Source organism: Pinus tabuliformis, chromosome 3_1, assembly GCF_031772625.1.
Source record: "Pinus tabuliformis cultivar Carrire ecotype Pingquan chromosome 3_1, CPIR1, whole genome shotgun sequence".
NCBI lineage: Eukaryota > Viridiplantae > Streptophyta > Pinopsida > Pinales > Pinaceae > Pinus > Pinus tabuliformis.
In genome coordinates, this window is record NC_142301.1 from 9691410 (window position 1) to 9719133 (window position 27724).

Consider the following 27724-nt stretch of genomic DNA (forward strand, 5'->3'; position numbering starts at 1 on the left):
CTATGTGCTCTTGAATGTGAATCATGAAAAGACTGTTTGCTATGCTTTCCTAGAATGCAAGCATCACATTGCTTAAATTTCCTAGGAATTGTAGGCAAACCAGCAACACCATTTTTCTTCAACAAGCGGAGGCTGTCATAGTTCAAATGTCCAAATCTAGCATGCCATAATAAACTTGATGGAAGTGTACCTTCTTCATAATGAGAATTGTATGAGAAATGTTGTGCACGAGCAGAGGTACCTTGCAGCTTGAGAAGCCTTTCTTCTTCTATTCCCCTCATGACAAGTGAGTGGTTAAATGCTTTTCTTACCTCAAGCTTGCCATCAAACATATGAATGGATTGACCTTGCTGGCAGATGAGGACCAAGGACATCAAGTTTTTCTTAAGCTGTGGGAGATATAGAACATGATGTAGAAGAAAGTCTGGAAGACCAGGCAATTTAAGCCTGATTGTGCCAAGCCCTGATGGCTTGATTTTTGATTGGTCTGCAAAATATATTGCTCCATCAACATTGTCAGTGAATTCTTCAAAAAAATATTTTCTATGAGTCATGTGGCAAGTTGCTCTTGAATCAAGCAACCAATCATTTTTCTAGGAAGCAAGTGAAGCATTAAATAAGTCTTCATTTACTCCAATATTACATTGTGCCACAACATAATGGGCGAATTCAAGTGCTTTACCTTTTTCTGTGTCATTAGTTTTACCTTTTTGTTGGTTTCTTTGCTGCTCAATTTTGTCCCATGGTAACTTGCATGTAGAGGCATCATGTGATCCATTTCTTTTGCAGCATATGCAGTGCAAATCTGCCTTTTCTCCTTGAGAGTGTCTGCCCCACTTGCCTCTGAAATATCTTCCTCTTCCTCTTCGACCACCTCTTCCTCTGGAAGAATCTTAAGCAGGATTCTTTTCTTTATGAGCAAGGCACATAGCCTCTTAAGAAGATTCAGGGGCTGTCTTCTTTCCAAAAGCTTTTTCTCTTTCAGCGAATTTTTTCACAAGAGAGTCAAAGGTAATATCTTTAAGATTTCCATTTGCTTGCAATGACTCAAGATAATTGGAGTAAGTAGGATAAAGTGCCTTGAGAAAATCGATAAGAGGAATATCCAATTCAACCTTAGTGGCTTTGATATCATGCATTATAGATTTTACTTTGGATGTAAGAGTAAGAGGATCATTATTTTGCAATTCAAGAGTGAAGAGTTTAATCATGAGTTGAACAACTTCAAGTGCAGAATGTGAGTCATAAAGTTCTTTAAGCTTTTGTAAGGCTTCGAAAGCAGTTGAAAATGGCGAAATATGGTGACTCACCTCTTTACTTACAGATGCTGCAATTAGTGCATAGGCTTTGCTGTTCTTGTTTTCCCTAATGGCGAATTCTTTGTCTGAGGTAGGCTATTCTGGCTCTTTGTTTTCGTCTCCAACACACACTCCTTTCCACAACTCATTGAAAATGAAGTTGTGTTTTATCATCCTGGACCACTCAGGATAGTTCTCCTTGCCAGTGAGAACTATTCCCACAATGGATATGATTGAATGCATTGTAAAATCTGAGTGCTGTAAAAATACTTCTGCTAGCAAAAATGTGCTTTTGTGGAGAAAACTTTTGCTGCTAAAAAATTGATTCTGATATATGATATATGGAGACAGAGGTATGCAAAATAATTTATCTTCAAAGCTATCTCAATCCAAATTCACAAAAAATATCAAAGATATATGTGAACAAATTATTTTCATCTTCATGGCATCTTCGCAATTATTGTCTATGCTGTCAAAGGAATCTACAGAAAACTACTGAGACTTGTATAAGCAATTCCACAAATGAATCAACTGTTATAGTAATGCACCAAATTAGTCAGTCTACAAAAGTCAATTGGAAGTCTTCAGCATAACCTTAACTTCTCCGAAATTGCTCCTGTGCAAGATAGCGTTCAAGATACCACAGCGTTAACCAACCAACAGTGTGATATATCAAGCCGAGGTATGGAGGAGGGTCGTATCGGAGCAGCGCCACCACGTTTCCGCTGCCACCACGTTCACCGTGGAGTAGATATGATGGGAGTGTGGTATAAGGAGGGCTCTGATGGCCTTCTTCAAGCACGGGGTGGTCCTTCACGCAGGAGTTATACACGCTATGTAGCAGTGGGAAGTATGACTATGGGAGTTATACACATTGTGTAGCGGTGGGAGGTATGACTGTGGAGTCGAGAAGCGTATGGAGGCCGAGGCCGAGGTGTGGCAGAATTCGACGTATTTAAAAGCCTTCGATGAATTTAAAAACGTACTAGCATAGAACTCAACGCATATTCTGCATACCAGTTAATGAAGTTTCAGTCTTCAACCATGGCTTGGATACCTCAGTCTCAAAACAGTTGCACACCGCCATTAACAGTCCTTCAACGGTTATACGCACCCTTCACTACACACTAGCACAGTTCCAACAATACCACCCGTTCACTGCACCCGTTCAATGCTCCATAATCTTTCACGCAGATATGGAGGCCAACAGCGTGGAGAGAGCAGCGTATGGACTATGTCAGAGGAGCGTGGGAGGTTACAAAAATTGGAAGAAAAAATGTAGGACAAACTGACAAATTTCTAAAGAAATAACAAAAGGGAGTTACAATGGCAGATTGCAATGCCAAAAATGGAGCTGGCTCTGATACCATGTCAGACCAGGCAGTAACTCCTCAAAACAATTCATTGATTTCATTTAGGTTGGTGTTTATTATATACATGAGGGAGAGACTGTTCATTTCATCTCCCGGTGACTATTCATATTCTCTATTATTTATTTACATCATTTTCAGTTATTCACCCAATCCTGATGATTAGGTGTCAACACTTAATAATACAAACCCTCTATCTGTTGCACCGGTTTTCCTGAATTGGTTTTTTCCAGGGACATGTTGTCCAAAAATAATGGTGCTCGTTGTGTGTTTGTCTCATTTATCATTTCAGTTTATGATTTGTATGTCAGAGTAGTCTGCAGTAGTGTTTTTATCACTGTTTATAAATCAAATAACTTGTTGAATGAAATAACAAGTAGGAGATGCTAAACCAGTGACTGCAGTAGGATTTCTGTTTGTAAAGATTCAGAAATTTTCACACCACCAAGGGTTGGGATGTGCATGGGTTCCTTAATGATGTGAGGGGTACTTGTGGGCCCTAGGAACCAGGGTGATGGCCATAATGACTAGGGGTAGAGCTCATGTTTGACTTTTGCCCACGTGCTATAATAATGTTCCAACCATCTTTTGCATTTTGTGATTTTCTTTTTCTTTTGTTTCTTGCTTGTGGCCTTGATATGCTTTTAACTTTTTTTCGCTGCATCAACCTGCGGGGCAACGTTTTCAGACCCGACCTAGATATGTGGAAAAGGGAAGGGAGTGTGCTAAAAGCCTTGTGGACCTTGTGGTGATGTGAACCTAGAGAAGGAAAATGGTGAAATAACGCTTGTAATGTGTAGAGGGGAGAGAAAAATGTGGATCAGGAAAATGGGGCCACGCTATCAAAATCGGTGTTTGCCAAGTAGTGCCTTTCCTAAAGCCATATGTGAATAGGGGAGATCCCACAGGACTAGGATTAAAGATTAACCTCGAATTTAAGTTGAAGGAACAAGACCACAATCAAAGCCCTTCCTTCTTCCAAGTCACCCAATAATCCATGCCCAAAATGCCCAATGAAAAAAAAGCATAAGCACTCGATTGCACAATGAAAAACATACCTTGTGGGTCGGATTGCCCACCTTCTAGCAAATGTTCTTGACAGATGGGCGAGGAAACACACAACTGATGCAGGGAGCGGAGATAAAGTGGCACATCACATCAGCTACATGGTGGCTATCAAGGGCTGCTGGCTTGAAGAAGATGAATAGGAGAAACTCTCTCCTAGGGGTATGCACTTTTGGTGGGCAATAGAGCCGAATTGATCCACAAGTGATGATCTAAAATGAAAATGAGGTGACCTCTCTTTATATGAGGTCTACTTCAATAATTTCTAACTAAAGAAGCCCCTGGTAATAAGTTTGACATAAAATGAACTTGGGTTACAAGCCAAATCACTAGCTAATAACAAAATAGACCATAATTTCCCACACGTGAGTCGTAGCCTCTCTAAATGCTGACATCATGCCCTATTAGGGCTCCAAATGCCATGCCAAGATGTGTTGAAGTGTCCAAATATGTGAAAGTGCTTGGATGATCCAAAATTTGAGGGTTTATCCTCAAATTCTTTGGGGTCCCAAGTGCAACTAGGGTGCCATCATGTGGTCTCTAACTCTCAAATGAGGCCTCCTTCTCTCTAGCATTAGGGCTTCCTCTGGTGCAACAAGCCCTCCCTAGTCTTTCAATGGGAGACCATCCTCATCTGGGGTGTGAATCAACTCCTGCCCATTAGGTTGTGTCAAGGCTTGCCTAGGGGCATAGTGGGCCCAGTGGTGTTATCATGAAGAATCCTCAAAGCTAGGTCAAAGTTGACCAACGTCTTGGGTCTTGAAGGTAATATACGACGTGTAACATCTGCTCATGCTGTCAAGAGGCTCTAGTCTCTCAACGCTGCATTTGCTAAGGCCATATACTTCTCTGACAGGCTTTGGTACCCGTGGAATGGTTGCTCTCAAGGCTTGGGTTGCTGTGGACCATGTTACAAATACAGCATGAACTCAAGTAAAAGCAACCATCCATTAGAGACTAAGATCAATACTGCATCTAAGTGGACCAAACTTGAATGTCAAGGACATGTTAATACTTCAAACAAGGATCACCTTCTAATATCAAACTAGAGTAAGTCCCGTAAAGGTGTTCCCTACCTTGGTAGTGGTGGCTAATTGTCAACCCTATTAGGTGCTTCCAACCTTCAAGGGAGGTGACTGTTCTAAGGGCAACCCCTCAATCAATAGGTGTTGGTGTAAATAATGTGGTAATGAAGGGAAAGAGGCTTCATGGCCAAGTGCCATGGTTAAGGGGACTTGTTGATGGAGTGTCCACATCTTAAGTGTATGAATGTAAAGGAGGGAGCAATCATGGAGGCATAAGTTACCTACTCGGTCTGATTTTTCCACCTTCCTTGTGCGCCTTTTACTTCTTTCTTATTCGTTGTATTACGGCATATAGCTCTAGGGTTAGATCTTGCTCTTTATGATATAGCAGTTTATTACCCGTCAAGATGAGTCATTTTATTGCTCATCAGGGTTGGGACATCCAAGGGTACCTCTTTGATGTAATGGAGCATTACGTGCTCAGGAGCCGGGTGATGGGAAAATGAGGAAGGTAGAGCTCATGCTAGGCTCTTGCCCTCTTGCTAATCTTTAATGTCCTTATAATATTCTAACTAGAGAAATACGGTTTAATATCAAACATGAAGTAGCTACAACAAACAAATAAACACGCAGTCTAAAAAACTCCACAAGAACAAAAAATAATGAGCACTAATGAGCAAAAATAGAGTTGAGCCATTCTATTAAATATCCGATGAGGAGCTGAGTACAAATATAGAGGAATGTGTGCACCTTGGCTTGCCAAAGCAAGCACGCAAAAACCCAGGTGAGAATGAAGGAACTCCATGCTAAAAATGGCTCATTGGCTAAACACTCTATCCAAAAATTCGCTGTTGTTGTTGCTGGAGGAAAACTAACATTTGAGGCCTCAAATCTGCTCCAAAATTTTTGAAATAATAGAGAGAGGCTCCTCACACCCCAACCAATAAAACCCAAAAATATTTTGAGCTAATTCCAGCTGACCTGGAATGCTCAAATAGTGTGAAAATCCCAGCTAAACCAACAATTCACCATACTATAAGAATGAGGATTTCAGACCCTAATATTGCTCGGAAAACTAAACCAACAATGCACCATGCTATAAGAATGAAGATTTCAGACCCTAATATTGCTCGGAAAATTATGAAATTTTAACTACAAACTCCTCCCACAAAACCTAGAAAAACCCAGAAAATGCTTGGGCTGAATCCACTAGTCATTGAAACCCCAAAATCCGTGTGTGGGCTCGTCACAGTCTACCAATGAGCTACAAAAATCAAACTACTGCAAGAATTCACAGTTTCCCTAAAGGGAAACTCCTCCAAATCCCTGCAAAATTCCTTCCTCAAACTTTTGGCCAAAATCGTCTCCAATACTCGGCAAAACACTACTGCTTAATCCCTGCAAAATAGCTAGAAATCCAACTCACAATAGCTGATCCTCCCATGAGCAACTTGAACTGCCTCTATGCCCAAGGAGTGGCAAACTGAGTGAATACTTGCAATAAAGCTCTATGGAAATCCTGAATTGGACTCCCCAAATTACCTCACTAGGGAGACACTCGAAGTTCTCCAAAATGAGGGTGGAATTCCGCTTGGAAATTCCTTTTGCTAAACAACACTGGTTGACTTGGCTAAGCAACTCAAGCAAACTCTCCATTTCTGAAATGAAATGCCGAAATAGAATGATCAAAATGAGGCTCTAGCCTTCATTTTATTGTTGCTTTCCCTTCCTCATACCATGGTTCGATTTCTCCCGCGCTATGCTTTGATACCATGGTTTGATTCTTCCCATGGTTTGATTTCCCTTTTTGGTAACGTCCACAACTTATGTTCACTTTCATTTTTCTTTTTTACCTAAGTCCCAACCATTGCGTTTTCTCCAAAATTTATTTAATACCTCCACAACTTATTTCTCCTAATTTTATTTAGCTAAAAATATTTATTATTTGCCAAACTTGCAAAATTGAGAATTTCCCTTAGCAAAATTATTAATTGAAGACATTACAATTCCGTCTGCCTTTTGTATTTTTGTGTGTGTGTGTGTGGCCATGATATGCTTTTTCTTTTCTTCTAGTTGCATCAATCTCCATGACAAAGTTTTTTGGCCCTACTCAAGGTTTGTCAACATATGTGCCAAATCCCAAAGAACCAACAACACGTTGGGCCCGAAGAATGGAGTTGAGATACGGGGCTTGTAATGTGTCATGGCAAGTGTGAAGTATGGTATAGGGGATAATGGACATGCTATTTCAATTCGGGTTTTCCAGATAGTGCCCCTCTTATAACCCTAGGGGGCCTTAAGGGATGTCCCATTGGACTAGGGCTAAAGATTAACCCCCGGGTAAGGTGAAGGAATACAATTACAGTCAAGATTAGTCAACCTTTCATATCACCCATTTATCCATATTGAATGCCCAAAACAAAACAAGTATCCAATTGCAAAATGATCAAAATACCTTTTGAATAGCAGCCCACCTTCGTCCAAGTGTAAATGGTGGATGGTGAGACTCGAGAGGCACATAGCTGATGCAAATAGTGGAGGCACATGGCATGTCATCCTCAAGTAGTAGCTGTTAGGGGCTGTCTGGCTGGCTGTCAAATGTAGGAGAAAAGTTTTCTCCTATGGGGTTACCTATTTCGGTGGGTAATAGGTTGTAACCATTCAATGGATGAATTATTTAAAAAGTTTCATCTACTATTAGTTATTATTTTTATAACTTTGTGACTTTGGAATATGTAATTTATTTTGTTGGTAAGATTTCCTTGTATATATGTCACTATTAGCATGATAATCTTTAAAAAAGATGTGTAAAAATTTGGAGTAAAATTTTAAATTATCATTCTTTAATTTCATGTACAACCCCCTTTTCTTAATGAGAGTAAATTGTTATTGGATTAATGTTTTTGTTTTAACTCTGTCCCTTTTTCCCTTTGTTCCTTGAACAGTTCAAATACTTGGGAGTTATTTAAATATATGTATATATATTTATAAATCTAAGGTTTTCCAAAAGTGAGGATGGTAGGGTTACTTACTTGGTTTAGCTTTTATAATTATAACTATTCTCCCTTTCCCCAAAGTTTAACTCTGATTTAGTTTTCCCAAAATCCTCTTGCTTATATTATGTGTATTAATGCTTATCATTGTGTAACATGAACCATCATTTACCTTCCACCTTTACTACGATGGCAAGGGTGCTAAGTCGGTCATGCCCTTCAAGAACTTCCTGTCGAAGTTCCGAAGGTGCCATGTCATTTGCCTTTCAGGCATCCGTGACTAAGAGGGGAAATTGGGGACAACGACGAAGACCATTATCTTCTCCCGTGTCGCCCTTTATGGTGAGACTAATGGTGCTAGGGATCAAGGAATCTGTCTTGATACCTGCCCCCAATTAAATCCTCGTGAGCGACCCAATCTGGGGTTCACCTTCACAGCATTGTGGGCTTCAAGGAGAAGTCATCCAAATACCTTCCAGCCCAAGTCATGGCGGGAGTGCTAGCGGCTGGAATCAGAGACGTTGTCCCATCCCTCCAATGAAGTTCCATTTGTCTTATACAACTCAATCACCCATGTGTGAGTCGTTTGACCAAGACACTGACCTGGGCCTGCAACCACTATCATGACATTAGTAACCATATCGGAATTTAGTTAAAACTCGAATTCTATTTTCATTAGCATCAATTGGATCAAACCAGAGATTGTTGATTCATAACATGTAGGTGCATCCAGGTGGCTTTCTACCACACTCAATAGCCATTAGTAACATCTGCTCACAAGGTCAGTCATTGATATAATTGCACATGCTAGAATATCATTATAACACAATCATCAACATAATCATTAATTGGAATTCAAGAAGATAGTCGTCAGAATATGTAAACCAAACAACATATAATGAACTCATCATCACAATTACACATAATAACATCAATATTACCTGTCGTCTCAACCACAGTGGTCTAGCGCTCAGCCTGGCGATTGTGCACCGCTGCATGGATGCTATGAATCTTCCCCAGATTCCCCATTGTGGCTTGTGTCCGAGTGGTACTATATTTTAAAGTTGCATCTACTACTAGTTATTGTTTTTATAACTCTGTGACCTTGGAATATGTAATTTATTTTGTTGATAAGATTTTCTTTTATGTACCACATTATTAGTATGAAAATGTTAAAAGAAAAAACATGTGTAAAAATTTGGAGTATTTAGGAGGGTTCCTACACTTCTATCTCCCAAGAGAGCAAGTAATGTAGTGAACAGGTGTTCCTTGTGCTTATTTCTGTTGGGATTATCTTCAGTATTAGTCAACAGACATTTATAACACAGGTGCATCACTTGACTCCATATGTAGAAATTACATAATATATAGTTATACATTGCCGGATGCACACTAGAAATAGACAATTTTTTTAATTGTACCTGCTAAGATCTCTTCTTGTGTAGACAAGCTGTTTAATATGATAAGATATAAAAAGTTAAAAGTTTCTTATGGAGGCTATCATTCACCACTTAATTATTCACAGTATTTTCATATTGTGATAAACAGGTATTGGGGTTGTAAGTGTTCATCATGTGGGACTACTTTGTGAGAACCTAGAAAAATCACTAGAGTTCTACCAAGATCTCTTGGGTATGTACTCTTTTGAATGACTTAACCTGGTATTCAGTTTCTGCATTTTTATTCTGTCACTGATGATTCATGAATAATAATTCCCGCAGGTTTAGAGGTCAATGAAGCTAGGCCGAATGATAAGCTTCCTTATCGGGGGAAATGGTTATGGGTGGGTTCTGAAATGATTCATTTGATGGAGCTTCCTAATCCAGACCCTTTAACTGGACGACCTGAACATGGTGGTCGAGATCGTCACACTTGCATTGCAATAAAAAATGTGAACAAACTGAAGTCCATTTTCGATAAAGCAGGTAAACTGATACCTATTGGTGAAATGATTTCTTCCTTAAAGCAAAATTAGAGTCGTAATAATTATGGAGTCTCACTGTCTTCTGCTACTTATGTAGGGATCATAAATCTCTGAAAGAAATGGCAGAGTGCTGTTTTCTCTTGTTCTATCTGGGCTCTGAAATGCTTCCATTCTATTTGTTTTCCCTTCTTTGGATAAGTTTTAGGTGCCACTTATGGTTGGATGAGTTGCTGTTTGAATGTCCTTATCTGGATATAGCAGATTGAAATTCAAAATGATTAACTGGAGTACTTTAAGGGTACACAAGTTAAAGTGAAAGGAAAATAACATATAAAACGAAGATGAAATAGGCATGGTCTAATGTTGGTGCTGCTTTACAAATGAGGAAAATTGGAATAATTTTAACAATTGCTGAGACACAAGAAAATAGTCTAAGAAATCCAAACATATGATACCATGTATTTTATTTATTGCTATTTTTGTACTTCTAACTTTTTCCCCTTTTGTCAAAGTTATACACTTTGCAAAGATTCTAGTTAAGCATGCATATCTATTTTAGTATTTTTGAGTTAGGTTGTCATGTTTAATGCTTTATAAAGAATTAAGCAAACTGAGTAGAAACCACAGTTTATTTTGAGTATTAGGTTTGTGACAGCAAACAAGTCAGTAGACCTCGTCACTCAGTAAGTGGACTTTCACTGAATAAGGGAATCAAGATGGTTTTGTGTTGGAGCCAACCTGGCAGCATAAAAGGATCTTGATATTACCTTGATAATTTTTTGTAACCATCTATTGTTTTTCACCTTGATATCTGTATGATTTAATTGTATGCGTTGTTCTTAGCATAGTTTTAAAAACTGTAACTAGGTTTTGGACCAGGCCACCTATCAAACCAGTGTTTGAACCAGAAATAGATAAATCTGGATCGAACCGGATTCAATGAACTGGAATTGAAATTTTTTTATAAAATAATTAAATTTTTAATGGATTTTTTTTTAAAGATTTCAAACCATGATTCAAATTCATTAGAGACAAAATATGCAAAGTTTACTTGTCTATATACCATGTAAGGGTGCATATATCAAAATGACACTGAGTGCAATACATATCATCAATGAAATACATAATCAATGAGGCTTTAAGTGGCCTCTAGAGTGTAGAGTCCAAAAACAATGTTACAATTGAAGCTACTAGGCGACTGGCCTATTACAAATCTCTGATCAACATGATCACTTATCAAACTTTTGATTGTAGTTTCTACTTGTATAGCCTTTTCCCTATCCTTCATATCTTCAAACTTCTCAAAATTTCCAAGGTATTTTGCCCTAATAGGCCCTATCACATGATCTGGTAAATCACATGGGGTTACTTGGCCTCTTATACCAGCCAAGTGTTGTTTCAACCTGTGATGCCCTTCCCCCCTCCCATTGGGGGCTTGCAATATTTTCACATCCTTTTCCCCTCAACAACATCACAATGAACCTGTTATCGATCCATTAGCAGGGCTGCTAAGGTCTTGGCAGCCTCACTGGATTATCACACGCAGGGCAAGGACCCACTGTCACCTCAACCTTTGGCCCCACTCTTTAGGCCCAACACCTCCTAAGGGCTAAGGGAGGCTTCCCCAAATATTCCCCACTGTTCCAGATATATGACCAGTGCATTTAATGGAGTCAAACAAGTGAAGGTGTTCTGTGCTTGCTTGCTGTCATGCTGTAAATAAATGTAAAAAATAGAGCAGATTTCTAACAGCAACTTATTAGTAGCCGAATCACTTGCTATATAATGTATAACCTATGGATTTTGGTGTGCTAGGAATATTTTAACCGAATGTGCTATTAGTTTTTTGATTGAGTGCACAGTTTTAGAGTTATAAGTGAAAACAACTTGTAGTCCTGTTGGATAGACTGCCAAATCGGTGTTCAAATGCAGAGGTGGCAAACTATTACCTGTGCTAAAGGCCTCTTATTGTGTTAAAACACGTCTTGGGAGTTACCCAAGAGTATAAGAAGGCTAGAAGGTAATTATTGAGGTGTTTGGGGCATTCACTTCAATTATTGTCACTGAAAACTTGATTTCCAGGTCACTAGAAATCAGGTTTCAGAATTCTGGGTTATGTAAAATACACCCAGAAAATTCCAGATATAAGAATATGCAATTAAGGTAGCTATAAATGATGGAAATCAACTCAAAAATGATAAAATATTCATATGAGACCCTTATAGAGCTAAATATATCCAAATACTGACAATATACTTGGTAAAGTGTGGGATTTGGTTTCAGGTCATGGAAAACACATGTCCAATGAACAAAAGCTCTCCAAATCTGCAATCCTACAACCTATTGTCTAGATACAAGTGTGAAATATGCTTCAAAAGAACTTGTATCTAAAAGGGGATCTTTGAATCTAGCAATTTATGATAATTTACCTCGAAATCACTTGCTGAAAATGATAGATAAATGAAAAACACAGCAAGCTAATTTTATTCTAAATGCAGAAAAGGAAAAAAATTTAAAGTATTTTTATAGATTTTTTCATTGTCGGATTTATACTTGTGCAAATGGAGTCTCACCTTTCGGCCAGAGTGTGAAATTGATGCCTCCTTAATTTGTAAGCCTGGCTTATGATAATGATCCAACCTGCAAACTTTCAAAACCTTCTTAGGGGCGACCCCCTCTTGGAGCGTCCCCAACCTTTGCTCTCTATGCCCGGTAAAATACAAGATCCTTGAAGTGACACAAATCTTCCTTGTGAAATGGTTTGAGGCCTTTGAATCGACCTTACCTGTAACAAAACAAAGAAGTGGAAATCCAAGTAACACAACAAAGAAGTGGAAATCCTAGTTGCTTGTTGCCACATAGTATAATAACTCCTCAATGGTAGAGAACATCAGTTTTAGGATAATTTCTATTGATTTGCAAATTAGAATTAATTTCAATAATTATGCCCGAGAACATTAGCAAGAAAAGAAACATGAACAAAAACCACTCCACAATGTAAGCACACTGTTTGCAAAAAAGATGAGCTCTTGTATTATGATAGCACTTGTCTCTTGTAAACAACTCCCTTTTCAATTGAGAGAGGCTAGTCTTTTATAGAAAAAAATATATCTGCTAGATAACAACTAGTTTGACTCTCTCAATTAAAATATTGCTAGTCCTGCACAATCTGAGACTTAGCACTTTTTAATTCATAAAAATATTACAAAATATTTATTTAATTCCCCAATGGGGTTGATTTTGCTAAGTTTCCTAAGAAAAATCACAGGATTCCCTTTGAAAGCGATCCATGGTGGACTCCAGTCAAAGTAGTATGACTTTCTATTTACGAACAAAGTTCATAAACACAACAAAATACTTAGAAGATCTGAAATATATAAATATCCATGATAGGACAAATATATGTATATAAAAATGTACAGAAGATATGAGACAGTGATTGTTACAAATTAGGGTCCGCTTATATGGCTAGGCAGGTGGCCCTTCATGAACAGTCATGTTCCTATAGATTGCAAATTAGAATTAATTTCAATAATTATGCCCGAGAACATTAGCAAGAAAAGAAACATGAACAAAAACCACTCCACAATGTAAGCACACTGTTTGCAAAAAAGATGAGCTCTTGTATTATGATAGCACTTGTCTCTTGTAAACAACTCCCTTTTCAATTGAGAGAGGCTAGTCTTTTATAGAAAAAAATATATCTGCTAGATAACAACTAGTTTGACTCTCTCAATTAAAATATTGCTAGTCCTGCACAATCTGAGACTTAGCACTTTTTAATTCATAAAAATATTACAAAATATTTATTTAATTCCCCAATGGGGTTGATTTTGCTAAGTTTCCTAAGAAAAATCACAGGATTCCCTTTGAAAGCGATCCATGGTGGACTCCAGTCAAAGTAGTATGACTTTCTATTTACGAACAAAGTTCATAAACACAACAAAATACTTAGAAGATCTGAAATATATAAATATCCATGATAGGACAAATATATGTATATAAAAATGTACAGAAGATATGAGACAGTGATTGTTACGAATTAGGGTCCGCTTATATGGCTAGGCAGGTGGCCCTTCATGAACAGTCATGTTCCTATAGACATGCCTCTTCAGCAAATAATTACTGTTCAATTAACATTATTATCGTTATTGTTTATTTATATATATTTTATTCTTAACATTGCCTTCCTCTTCAAAAAGCTGTGTCCCCAAAGCTTATCGCTGACAAGGCGTATCATCTGTTCTTTGTCTTTGTAATCTATTCACATCTTTTGGAATTCTTCGATTTGTCATCTTCGTTGATACAAGATGATATGATCCTCTGAGTGATAAACAAAAATGTCAAACTGAGCACGAACCTGACCATCCTAAATCAATATTCTGTGGAATCTTGCGGTTACTGGAAACTTGAGATAGATTTTTATCTCAAGACTGAATTGTGGTGACATTAGTAGTCTTCAGAACATAAGTTCGTTGTTTTCGTTTTGAGTGATACAAATATGCAGATTGATTGAGTTGTTTGCTCTTGTGATTCGGATGTCGATAAGGAGTTTTTCTGATCTGATTTCTCCTTAATCTTTTGTGGTGATTTCTTGGTTTATTGAAGGTATCTGATTTCTTTCAGGTACAGAGGTCGCTTGATTAATTGCGAAATATTCACTTGAAATTTCCGTTGCTTGATCAACAACTTCTAAGTATGTCTTCACTTCAACTAGTTTATCCTCTTGAGTTGTGATATTGACTGGAACAGTATTCGTTCCTTTATCTTCAACTTGGACTGTTGTGACTAGAGACTTCAACACTTCTTCTTGAGTAAGTTGTTCTAACTTGTCTTTTAGTGACTTCTTGTCACTTTTAAGTTTTTTTTGTTTGCGTAAGAAGGTTTTGATTATGATTCCTTAAATGTGAGAATTCTTCGCTTTCTGGATTGTTGACTTTTTTCTTAGTGTCCTCTTTATCTTTTAAACTTTTGATTTGTTCTAATAATTTTTTTTATTAAGGTTCTTTAAATGTAAATTTTCTTCTTGTTCTGATAAAAATGTACAGAAGATATGAGATGATGACTGTTACAAATGAGGGCCCGCTCATATAGCTAGGTAGGTAGCCCTTCATGAACGGTCATGTCCCTAGAGACATGCCTCTCTTTTGGTCATGTCCCTAGAGACATGTCTCTCTAGTAAATAATTACTGTTTAATTAACTATTATTATCATTATTGTTTACTTATATTATTTATATATATTTTATTCATAACACTTTCTCCTCAACATCCTCTCTCCTTGATCCTCCTTGGAATTAACTTGCACTTTTTTGGTGGAGCGAATGGCTTTCTTGGCACTCGACTTGGTCTTTTGGCATTCATTAACTTGCAACAACTATTATTATTTTGGCATTAGAAAAAGATTTTGGTGTGTTAATACTTAGAAAAGTGGGTTAGATAGACCCCACTTAATTTTTGGACATCAAGGAGGTCATGCATATTAAAGAAAAAGGAAAGTTATTTTGTTAGTAGAATGTGGGACCCCAAGGGAGAAGTCCGAACCCCTTGAGGGAAATCCGCACTAGAGGAGAGAGGAAAGAGAAGGGAAAGTGCGAGCTAGTGGAGATGGGGACCCACCAAGGGAGAAGGATCAACATTTATAAATAGCACAAGGAGGCCACCATTTTGCATCTTTTGCTTATCTATCACATGCACATCGAACTCTCTTGGCACTGTTGAGCACAAGTAGAGAGGTGCTGCTTAGCACAAAAGTTTCAGGCAAAACTTCAACCTCATTTTAGAGAACTTCGGGTGTCTTCCTAGTGAGGAAGTTGGGGAGTCTACTTCAGGGCTTCCACAAAGACTATTGCAGGGATTTCCGCTCAGTTCTACGTGTGGCTAGGGCGCAGAAGGTAATTCACACTTCCCATTTGGAGCAGCTACAGTTGGTCTTTGGTTCTGGGCTTTTGTATAGGCATTCTTCGTACTTGAGGCCAAAGTATTGGAGTATTTTGCAGGATTGAGATTGAGGCTAGTGCTTGGGCCGAATTTCTCTTATTTGTGTAGTGTGCAGAGCTCCTTGGTTGAGGCTTGCGCTAGAATGAGGAGAAGCTAGTCTCGCAGGAGATTTGGGCTAAAGAAAAAGCTAAACTCCAGAGGAGAATTTGTGTAGAGTTTTGGGGGCTTTCCGACAGTGGTTTGGGGCAGATTTGAGCAGAGCATCTTCAACAATGCGTAGAGCTAGCCATTGTGGGCAACTTGCACTTTTTTGGGGCTCTAGGTCAGCTGGAATTAGCCCAAGATCTTTTTGGGTTTTGATGGGATTGATGTGTAGAGGTCGGGGCTATTTTTTCATAATTTTCTGAGCAGTTTTGAGGGCATAAACTCCAGTTCTTCAACAACAACAACCATATTTTCTAGGCAGTGTGTGCTATGTAGCAACATACCCCACTATCAAGTAGCCAACTATCTATGCTATCTGAAGAAGAGCTAGAAAGAGCAACAACAATGGTCCTGATTTATGCAGGAACGCAACAAATTACAGAAATAACCATAAATACAGAGATGCAACGGAAATAATACTTCATTTCATTAATGTAAAATACTGAAATATGCTTATAAACAGAAATGGAAATAAACCAACTAGGGCGATGGTAGCTTATCTCTGAGAAGAGATGTGGCGGCTACATGCCTCTGAACTGTCTTACAATGAGGCTCAGAGGCCTATTTATTGTTGAGAAATAATGAAAACCCTAAACATCCAAAAACCTAACCCTAGGAGATGAAACGCCAAACTGTGGGCCCCGTTTGGGTAAATTGGTACATCAACTTCTTGGGGTCGTAACTTTGGCATACGATCTCCGTTTGACGCTCACAATACCTCGTTAGAAAGATCTATCCAAGGACTACAACTTTGGGAAGAGCAACATCGGTCCACGGACCCATGTTCCTCCCAATTTTCCCAAAAAACGTTATTTAGGGCATTAAAACGGCTCCGAAAGTTCAGGACCCAAAAAACTGCTAAAAATAGTAAGTTGTGCTACAATTAAGGAAACTGAAAAATTGAAAGAGACAGTTGTGGGGGTCCAAGTGGGATAGGTGGGTGGCCACCAACATCCACCTGGATCATTCCTCCCCCCTTAGGAAGCAATGGTCCCCATTGCGTTGAGTTCCTCCATGAGATGAGGAAACTTTTGCTGAACTTGGTCCTTGGTGAGCTGTTCTGCAATCTCTGCTGTGTCTAGTAATGGTGGGAAGCATGGTCGAGGGTGGTCCACATTGAACACTCGGTGCAAGCGAAGGAATGGGGGAATGCTGTGCTCCAAAGCATTGTTTCCCACAGCCTTAGTACTGGTGTAAGGACCATGTCGGAGTGGTCTGAGCTTCTGATGGGCTCTTGTAAGGCGTTCTGTCTGCAGATGCAACCAAACTTTGTCGTCCACTTGAAACTTGTGTGGCACCCGATGTTGATCATGTCATTGCTTGTAAATGTCATTTTTCAGAATGGAGCGGTGATATATCGGCCCGTTGGGTAGAGGTGCTCAAGGAGTCAAATCGAAAGAATGTTTGACTTGGTAGTGCAACGGTACCCCTGTCGGTGAGGAGAAGATGTTCCTGTCTGCTTTCATGACCGTATCCATCTGCTGCTGCTGTTGCGTGGAGGAACCCTTCGCGGGGGTTATGGATGTGGCGACGATCTTCCCCTTACTTTGGGAGCGAACCAGATAGAAAATGAATTTCCTAGTCTGGGAGATGAGCTTGCTGCATTTAATAGTGGTGATCAAAGAGGTGGCTGTAGGTGGGGCTACCTCCAGTATTCTGTATAATGATTTACCCAAAGAAATAATAATAGCACGAGGCCTTGACTCATACACAACATGTTGCCTCCACAAGTATGGTTGGCCTAATAATACATCACAAACATCCAAAGGTGCAAGATCACACAATACCTCATCTGTGAAGGGCTTGATGCTCTAGGAAAGGTGACACTGCTGGCGGACTCGGAGATCTTATCCTTGGTGAAGCCACCCGATGCTATATGGTTGCGGGTGTGGTATGGTTGGTAGTCCCAGCCGCTTCATGACCTCTATTGAAATGAATGTTGAAATTTGGTACCGGAGGACAGGTGGTTCCCTAAGGCTTTGATCTTTGGCCTAGGGAAAAGTGTCCAAAAGAATTTAATTTTTCTCCTAAAGTAACTTTATAATTTTTATAAAGTTAAATCTAATTTGAAAGTGACTTTAAGTGATAAAGTTACTAAGTCTAATTTTAAAGTGACTTTTATAAAGTCAATGAAAAATTAGAAAGGAAAAGTGACTTTGGAAATAAATGACTAAGTGGGTCTTTATTAAAGTGGGGTGAATTAAAAAATAGAAAGTGAGATTTAAATGAGCATTTAATCTCAGCCATTGATCTAAATCTATTTCAGCCATTGGATTTAGGGATCACCCAAAAGTCATTTAGGGTTGGGTTAAGGGAGGAAAAGGAGGAAAAGATCATTCATTCTTTCATGAGCAGATTGAGAGAGAGAGAGCAAGAGAGCAAGGGAGATTTCTGGACAAGGAGGAGAAGGAGGCAGCAGCTTGGCACACATACCAAGGCAGCATTTAAGCAAATCCTTACAGCTGAATGTGCAAGCAGTAAAAGGCAGATTTTTCTTGAGCAAACAGCAAAAGGCAGATTTGTTTTTGCACAGAAATTGAGGCAGCTGATTTTCTACACAAAAATCGAGGTCTGTACAGCCTGTCCGTACCGTTCGTACAGCTTGTCCGTACAGCCCGTACAGCCGTCCGTACCGTCCGTACAGCTGCACGTACCGTCCGTACAGTGGATGTACAGCATTGTGTTGCTGTTTGGAAATTTCTGGTGGGCTGTGAGGCTCAGAAATCGAGATAAGTTGTAAATTTGTTTGCTGATTTTTGCTGAAAATTTCTCACTGTAAAAAGGCATTTCCAGAAATAAAGAAGAGCTCTCAAACTGGTTTTCCCCAAGAGTTGTAGGGGGTTTTTCCAGGGTCAAGTTGACCAAAAATCACTGAGTTTAAATGTGTTTTAATGGCTGTTTTTAATTGTTGATTTTTATTTCTGCAATTTCCAGCACTCTGAAAAATTTCCAGAATTTGTGTTTTCAGCAATATTTATTTTTTTCAGTCTGTTAAATGTATGGCTATGGGAATGGGCATTTAACTACATGGGAGAAATAAGGTGAAACTGAAAACTGGGGTGGGAAAACAGAAAAATTCTACAATGAAGTTCTTTTGGCTCCCACTGTCAACAATGAATTGCAACAATGAACCCTTCACCCACATTTGTGAGTGGAAAAGACGCTCCCCCTCCTCTAGATCTTCGGGCTTATTCTTCTGGATCTTGGCAGTGGCAACAGTGGCGTTGGGCTTTGCGTCAATGATCTGCTTCCCTTTGCCATTCCCCTTGTCAAGTTCTGACTTAGGGTCGGAACATGCATCTGATTCTGAAGCCTTCAACTCGGCCACCAGCAACTGCTTGGTCCGACACCAGCGACTGCTTGGTCCGCCACTCACTTGTGTTGTGAGTGGGCTCTTATGGAACTTGCACCACTTTCCTGTGCCCTTTGACTTCGTGGTGTTGTTCTTTTCTTGCGGCTTCGACATGTTGTCTTTGGTCACCCCGCCTTGGCTTTGTCCTTTGTTCTTTGGATTCGCAGATCTAAAGTCTCGCTTCTTTTGTTTAAACTTCTGCTCGATTTTGACAACATATCGGTACGCTATGCCGAGCGAGGAGATGTTCAAGAACTCCATCTCGTCCTGGGTGTATCTGTGTAGGCAGATGCGATATTTGAGTACCAAATGTAGCTCAGAGTCCTTGATACCCAATTGTGTGTGAAGGGTATGAAAAATGTTTGTGAACTCTGGCACATCTTGGTCCCTTCCTTGCCGCAATGTGGTCCACTTTATGTATTCGTCCTCATAGCTTTTGATAGGGTAGTACTGCTCCTTGATGGCATCCTGGAATGAATTCCAAGTGGGTGTGACTGAAAATAGTGAGTCCGTACTTACATCCTTCTGCTCGCAGTAGGTTTCCCACCAGTCCTTGACGTGGGGGGCTGCTTTGAGAAGAGCGAAAATAATCTTTTCTCGACTGGAAAAATCATGAACAGAAAAATACTAGTAGATTTAACCATTTATCTACGGCCTCTGCATCTATTTGACCCTCGAATATGGGGATTTAAAAGTTAACTTGTACCTTAAAGGGTGCGGCGTTTCCAGAGTAGTTGTTGGAACCCGATGCGTCGCCCCTGGGTAGTCGCTAAAGGATCTGGGCAAAGTTTTCCATTATCGTGTTTTTGGTCGCTCGAGGGCTTCTTCGAGTAGGATTTTGATAGGATCTCCTACCCCCTCATCTTTCTTTTCATTTGCCATGGGAGGCCGTCGGGGTTTGCGACGCTGGTCTTGCAAAGGTTCGACCAGTTCAAGCCCTAACTCCTTTTATCCCGACCTTGTTGGGGACATGCAAAGAAAAATAGAGAGAGCAGACCGCTCTGATACCACTGATGCAGATTTATGCAGGAACGCAATAAATTACAGAAATAACCATAAATACAGAGATGTAGCGGAAATAATACTTCATTTCATTAATGTAAAATACTGAAATATGCTTACAAACAGAAATGGAAAACCAACTAGGGCGATGGTAGCTTATCTTTGAGAAGAGATGTGGCGGCTACATGCCTCTAAACTGTCTTACAATGAGGCTTGGAGGCCTATTTATTGTTGAGAAACAATGAAAAACCCTAAACATCCAAAAACCTAACCCTAGGAGATGAAACGCCAAAGGGCCCCGTTTGGGTAAATTGGTACATCAACTTCTCGGGGTTGTAACTTTGGCATACGAACTCCGTTTGAGGTGCACAATACCTCGTTAGAAAGATCTATTCGAGGACTACAACTTTGGGAAGAGCAACATTGGTCCATGGATCCATGTTCCTCCCAATTTTCCCAAAAAACATTGTCTAGGGCCTCAAAACGGCTCCAAAAGTTCAGGACTCAAAAAATTGCTAAAAATAGTAAATTGTGCTATAATTAAGGAAATTGAAAAACTGAAAGAGACAATTGTGGGGGTCCAAGTGGGATAGGTGGGTGGCCACCAACATCCACCTGGATCAAACAAGAACATATTCAGATTGGGAATTTGCAACATTATTGTTAGAGCTTGTATTTCTGGTCCTCTTTTGAGGTTGCTGGGGCTCTTCAACACTTGTATGGGTAGCAGGATCTCCTCTTTTCCTTCTATGGTCGAATTAGTTGTTGTTGCCATTATTGTCATTGCTACTAGGCCTTTGAGCATTTCTTCTATCAAGACAGTCTCAAGCAATGTGGCCAATTTTGTCACACTTGTAGCATTGGACTCTTGAAAAGTCCCTTCTATTGTTGTTGATTGGTGAGGCTGGCTTCTTTAGGTTCCCTTTGAAGGGTCTTCCGTTTTCTTATCCTTTCTTGACATTGGCTGCAAACACTATAGGTTCTTCTTCATCTTGTCTTTGAATTCTCCCTCTGGAAATGAGCCTGGATTATTCTTGAGTGCACAACCCCAAGAGTTCATCAAATGAAGGGATCTCCTTCCTACAACTAATGCTAGTAATGAAAGTCTCCCAAGACATGGGGAGCCCACCAAGGGTCATTTGCACAAGCTCCTTATCAGATATAATTTCTCCAATAGAAAGAAGTTGATCCCTTATCTTGGAGATCCTCATGAAGTAGGCTGTAATAGATGACGACTTCGACAAGTTGATATCACAGAGTTGACCCTTCAAAGAAATGATTTGGGTAAGATTTTTGACCTCATACATTGCAATCAATTTGTCATACATTTCCTTTGACTTTCCCATCTTGGACACATAAGTAATGATAGGATCACAATAAGAGAGTCAATAATAATTTTCTTGGACACATAAGAGAGTCAATAATAATTTTCTTGGCCTTGATCTCACCTTTCTTGTACTTGGACTTGGCATTCGCCGAAGGTTCATCTATTTGGCCCTGCACATGTTCCATCACATCGTTTTCTTCCAGTGTAAGATCCAATCTAGCCCTCCAAGCTGCAAAGTTGGCGGCATCATTCAACTTCTCCTCAATCTTGAAATAGGAGGTAGACATCTTGCCCAAAAATTTGATCACCAATTAGCATAAAGAGTGTCTCCAAGGGGTGTGCTTTGGTCTCCTTAGGCTAATCTTCACCTTAGCTCTAATACCATGTTAATTTTTCACAGTGTTCTATGCTGTTATAATCGCTTTAAACAATTTCTTCCAACTTCAATCACCCCAATAATAGTAAAGCAGTTATAGATAGAACAATAAACAATAAATGCACAACAGAAGATAGCCAAGCGCAATGAGACACAAAGATTTGGTCAAAGAATAGGGAAAAATCCCACAAGGTGTAAAACCCATTGATCAATTCTTCTTCTTCTATTAATCAATCAATGTTCAACATGAGATACATAGTCCAAATAGTACATCCAACAACCAGTCAAAGTCAAAGCCTTGACTTCCCAAATCAACCAATAAAAATTGAGTCAACAATGTGAGATAAAGTTAAATCTGGTCAAAGGTACCAGTTTGCAAAATTTTGGCCTGTGGAGAAACAATCAACAACAGTCAACGGATTTCCCTAACCAGTCAAAGTCAACGGTCCAATTGCTCAGAAAACTTTGGTCAAACCAACAATGAATTCGACCTTCGTTCCTCAGTCAAACCAAGTCAAAACAACATTAAAATCTCAGTCAAAGGAGAGAGAAAATCTTAGGTCAGACCTGCAATCAAACCATAGTCACCCTGTGGTCAACCTCAGTGAACATGCCCATAAAATCTTAGTCAATGCGACCTCCCAATACATAAATAAATTTGGTCAAACCAAGTCATTTCAACCCAAGTCAAATAGAGTCAACATTGGTCAACGTTGTCCCAAAACAAAAAAGTCAACGTAGATGAGAATCTTCTCTTTCTCCTTCGCTCGCGTGGAATGACTCTTGCAATTTTAGAAATGTACGAGGTGTGAACCACTTTGATGTGATATGTGATGTGATGGATGTGTCTTCAAGTGAGGTCACCGATGGTCTATTTATATGTGAGTTAGGAGGACCAATTACTCATGGTGGGGCTGGCTCCTCATCTTCACTAGGCCGATTTGTCAAACTCAAAGAAGCAATTTTCCTTTGACCATTTTGAAAATTATTTTGAAGGAGAGAGGTTCCTCCTTGGAGTTGCTGGGCTTCTCCTTGGGGAAATTCATCATGTAGCTGCCAATTTTAGCAAGGGAAACCCTACAAGACAAAGAGGTAGGCTAAGTTCTAACAATGGGACAATGGCCCACTGTCACCACAACCAATGTCCCTAGCTGTTTACAGAATTTCATCGATGGGAGTCCCGATAGGATGATAATCACCTTTTGATAGATATTCTAGGGTTTAAGGTGCTAGGTGATGAGATAGGGCCTATCAAGGGAAGCTTGAGATAATGAAATGATGCTTTTAAAGGCACTTGGAAAGACTTGCACAAGACCTAGGGTTTTATAGGTAATCGTGGATAGAGGCACTTCCAATATCAAGGCAAGTAAGAGAAAGGGATTCTTGTGGTTTACTTCACCAAGTACTAAGCTCATACAACCCTCAAAGAAGTCCCCAAGTTGAGGAACTACAAGCTAGGGTTTCCCTCTTAGGGCACACCTAGGGCAAGAGATTTTATGTATGAAAACCTATGGGATGCTCACCGAAATTTGGTGATTAGGAGATAAGATCCTAGGCTTGGTGTCTATGCTCCTTGAATTCACTAAATCACTCTGTAATGCAATTCACTCTATGCCCTAGCCTAGTTGTCCTACTTTTAGGGGGAACCGACGTTTAGGATAAATTATGGAGAGGAAGGAAGTTCAAGATGAGATAAAACATCCCAAAGGAGGCTTAAGTTTGATTCCCTAGGCACCAATTTCAAACATTTACCTACTTCAAGAGATAATGGAGTTTCATGGAGAATTCAAAGTTATTCTTCCACTAGGAACATTCATGACATGCCATACATTGGATAATATATGCAATACTCTACTAGAAAGCTTTCCAAAATCAATCTTAAACAATTAGGGCACAAATTTAGCATATTCTAGAGCAACAATTCCATACATTAAACAAATTTAAGAGAAAAATTTCATCAACATTAGACACTTACAAGAAGACATGCAATATATCTATCCATTACTCAAGACATAGGTCCAATGAAGAAGTGCGAATCATCTCCATACATCGAAATGCATTCAAAGAGTCTCCAATAGCCAAAGAAACAAGTGCGAGTTCTTTATAAGAGAAGGAATTCAAGTGTGATGATGATGAGTAGCTCAAATGATCCAAAATGGATCTAGAATAGACTTCTAAGTCTAAAGTGTTCCTCACAGAGGAAAATGAAAGTCGAGGGTTGCTCTTAGAAATAGTCCCATTGCGTAGATCTTTTCATTCTGAATCTACTGCAATTTGAATGGGCTAAAATTGACTTCGGATGAAGAAGTTATCTCAGAAAGAAGATTGCCATTGTCCTTTGAAAAGGAGGCAAATTCTTCAAAAGGAATGGGCTTAAGGCTTTATATGCGTTCCTTAAGGAAATCGCATCGGGGAAAGGCAAAGGAGCGGACAGCAGGCCAAAGGACGCAATGATATGCGATTGCGATTATTGCATCGCAATATCGCATCTCACATAACCCAAGGGGAAGGACCCGAAGCATTGCGAAGAGCCGATGCGATGGGCCGATGCGCCGATAGCTGATGAGGCGCCAATCGGAGTGATTGGAGATCGACGAATCCCCGATACAAAGGGCCAATGAACTACGATATGCTGATATGCGACTTGCGATAAAGGGTGGACCTAATGGGGATTATCCGCGCGATTGCATAATATTTGAAATCCAGGAATTTCAGAATTTCAATGTATTCCCGTGTATTTGGGTTTTTAAGCCTTATGCCATGCGATAGCGATTTGCGATAGAATGGCGGACCCAATGGGTTTATAGGGGCGATTCGATAATATTTGAAGTTCGGGTTTCGCGCTTGATAGTGTATTTCCGGTAAAACTCTGTGTATTGGAATTTTGTTCCATTTTCGGGTTTTTTCTTGAAGGAAGACCCCGATTCCTTTGTAACTGCCCCTGATCATTGTGCCACACTGCAAGCGGACGTTTTATAGACAATGATGCCTTTGTAACACAGAGAGAGCCACAGAGCCAAATGGCCAGTCGAAGAGACAAGGAGCAGAAGAAGCCGCAGAGCCGCAGAGGAATGATTACACGCAGAGAAATGGATGGGGAAGCTGCAGAGCCGGAAGGATGCCTCAAGAAAGACAAAGAGCTCAATTGACGAGGTAGCGGGCAACGCAGAGAGCTGAGAGAGTTTTGGAGTCACTTGGAGGTCGAGTGAACCAGAGAGCTCATTTGACAGCAACGAAAAGTTGTTGAAGGTCGCTGGAAGGTTGCTGAGAGTCGCTTGGAGGTCAAGCGAACCATAGAGGCACGCAAAGGCCAAGAGAAGCTCAGAGAGAGTCGAAGAGCCAGAGCCAGAGCCAGAGAGCCAAAGCCAGAGCCAAGAGCCAGAGCCAGAGCCAAAGAGCTCACAACAGACTTCTAAGAGCCATGGAGCCATAGTGAAGTTGCAGAACAACAAAGAGATCGAAATGATCAAGCTGTCACTGGTGTTCAGAGTGTGCTAAAGATAGAAGAAGGCATTCCAGAGACAGTGAGAGAATTTTGAGGGAGTTGGTGCAAGCTAGAGCAAGATTGCTTAGAGCGCCGATTGAAGGAGCCAAGTCCAGAGAAGCCTAGATTTGTCTGCAGAGTGAGGACAACTAGCGGGACAAGATGGTATTTCTAAACCCATAGGTTCTGTGTAAATCAATGGAGTTGAGCGTGGAGCTTGTAAAAGAATTCAGACCATAATCCCAAAGAGCCTAATCGAGTTGATTAGAGCTCAAGGACACGTAGCCCAAGATATCAGGGTGAACTCCATATTATATTGCTATTATGTGTGATTGCTTATTGCTGCATTGAATTCGCTGCTTTACTTACTGTTATATGTTTTTCATATCAGTTTAAGCAAATGAACATAAGCACTTGAACAGTCCAAAAGAAAACACAAGCATACACCTATTTTTCAAGCAATTTTTAATTCCGCAATTGGTTAATCATAAGGTCTTGGCAATATTTAAGCTTTGGAAGTGGGAGAAGTTCTTGTAAGCTTGACAAGAAGCCTTTAGTGCCCCATTTTCAGATCAGGTGGTATCAGAGCCTGAGATTGATTAACCCACCTTCAGGAAGGTGATATCAAAGCCAATTATACCATAGCAAGTGATATCAGATTAGAATGCTTGATTGACAGAGCAAAGATTGCTTGTCTGAAAGGTGTTTAAGCAGTCAGAGGTTGATTGTATGCTTGTTTGCAGACTGACTATTGTTTGAGTTTGCAGAGGTGAAGGGAAAGCTATTGATAGCTCAGTCCAGGAGAGGACAAAAAGGAAGAAGGGCTGAAAGCATTCTTCTTATCCCAAAGGACCTCAAAGCAATCCTTGAATCACAAGAGGTTTGTTGCAAAAGGTTGCTGAATAAGCTCTTTGTTAATCTTGTTTGAAGCTCTTTTGTTCATTCTGATAATTACAACTTCGACAAGTGAGTCCTCAAATTCTTCTTTCTTCACAAGAATCTTTGATGAAGACATGAAACAAGACTTGTCCACCATGATGGATATGGTGAGAGAAATGTATGATGATGGAAGGAAGAGCAACATACTTAGAGAGCAATTGAATTCCGTGGAGGAAGAGAGGCAATTGCTTTCTGACAAATTGCAGGAAATGGAGAGGAAACTTCATATTGCAAATATGAACCTGAAAAGGATGCTTGAGTTAGAGACACAACTCCTTGTTGCCGAAGAAGCCTTGGTCAAGTATTAGCTTGAAGAAGAGTCTTATGGAGAAAGTCCCAAAGTTGCCATGAAGGCCATTGAAACAGTTCCAAGGAGTTTCATTTCAGATCTTGTACCTCAAGAGTGTGAAGATTGTATTCGTGGAGAATGCAATAGCTTGAAACATCATTTGCAGGATGCAGGTGTTCATAAGCATGCACTTGAACCAGAGAGTTGTGGAAACTCTGAAAGCCTTGAAGAAATTGATGGTGTTCCAAAGGGAGCTACTTCTTCATTCAGTTCACCTCTTCATGAAGGCAATAAAGGTGAAAGAGAAAGGTATAAATTTGGTTCTAATCATAGTCCTTTTGATTATGTTCAACATGATAAGTTTCCATATAAGTATGGGAAAAGAATCGCATGTTCCTTTTGTGGTTTGCATAACCATAATGTTTCTAGATGTTGGAAGAGAATGGCCACATACAGGAAACTTTTGAAGGAAAGGAAGCAAGAAGCCAAAGGTCCATTGGACAAGGCAAATCATGCTGTCAAGAGGATGCACATGTGTTGCACTTACTGCCATAAGCAAGGACGTGTTGCTGAAAAATGTTGGAATTTGAATCCAACAATGCTTCCACGAAATTTGAAGAAGGTGGAAAGAGAAAATGGCAAGAATGGAAAGGAAGATTCCATGAATGATGTGTTTCAGGATGACTCACATGTTGATGCTGATGTGCAGACAAAGGTAGCACCTTTGAAATGGATTGGTAAGAAATGGTTAGAGTTTTTATCCAATTAAAGTTGCATGTCTTTTGATTTGATGCATCTATTTGCATTTCTTTGTTAATGGAATGCAAGTTGCAGGATTTTACCAAGAAGGTGAATGGAAAAGTTGAGTAGGAGACTCACTTTGTTGTTGCAACATTATATCTCATTTCAGCTTTGAAAGTACAATGTGCTTAAGCGAAAGTTGAAGGATGAAATGCATGCATAAGCTTGATGTGCATGAACACAGGGATGTTGATGATTTCCTTGTATTTGAACATGTATATGTAAATAACTTGCAAGGTTGATTGCTTTGGCATGCATGTAATATTGACTTGAGAAAAGTTGATTTGGTCTCCAAGATGGAGATAATGATGAAGTGTTTCATTTTTTGAAAAGAAT

At 39.7% G+C, this 27724-nt stretch overlaps 1 protein-coding gene across 1 annotated transcript in view; it reads left to right on the top strand.

The window, feature by feature from the left end:
* The window catches only part of LOC149185510 (Lactoylglutathione lyase / glyoxalase I family protein), a 121200-nt gene that overhangs the window by 42382 nt on the left and 51094 nt on the right, over positions 1-27724 (top strand). The window contains exons 3-4 of the mRNA XM_089410714.1: positions 9300-9383; positions 9473-9676. Of these exons, the coding sequence (XP_089266840.1) occupies positions 9300-9383; positions 9473-9676 (288 nt within the window). The remainder of the gene's footprint in view (positions 1-9299; positions 9384-9472; positions 9677-27724) is intronic.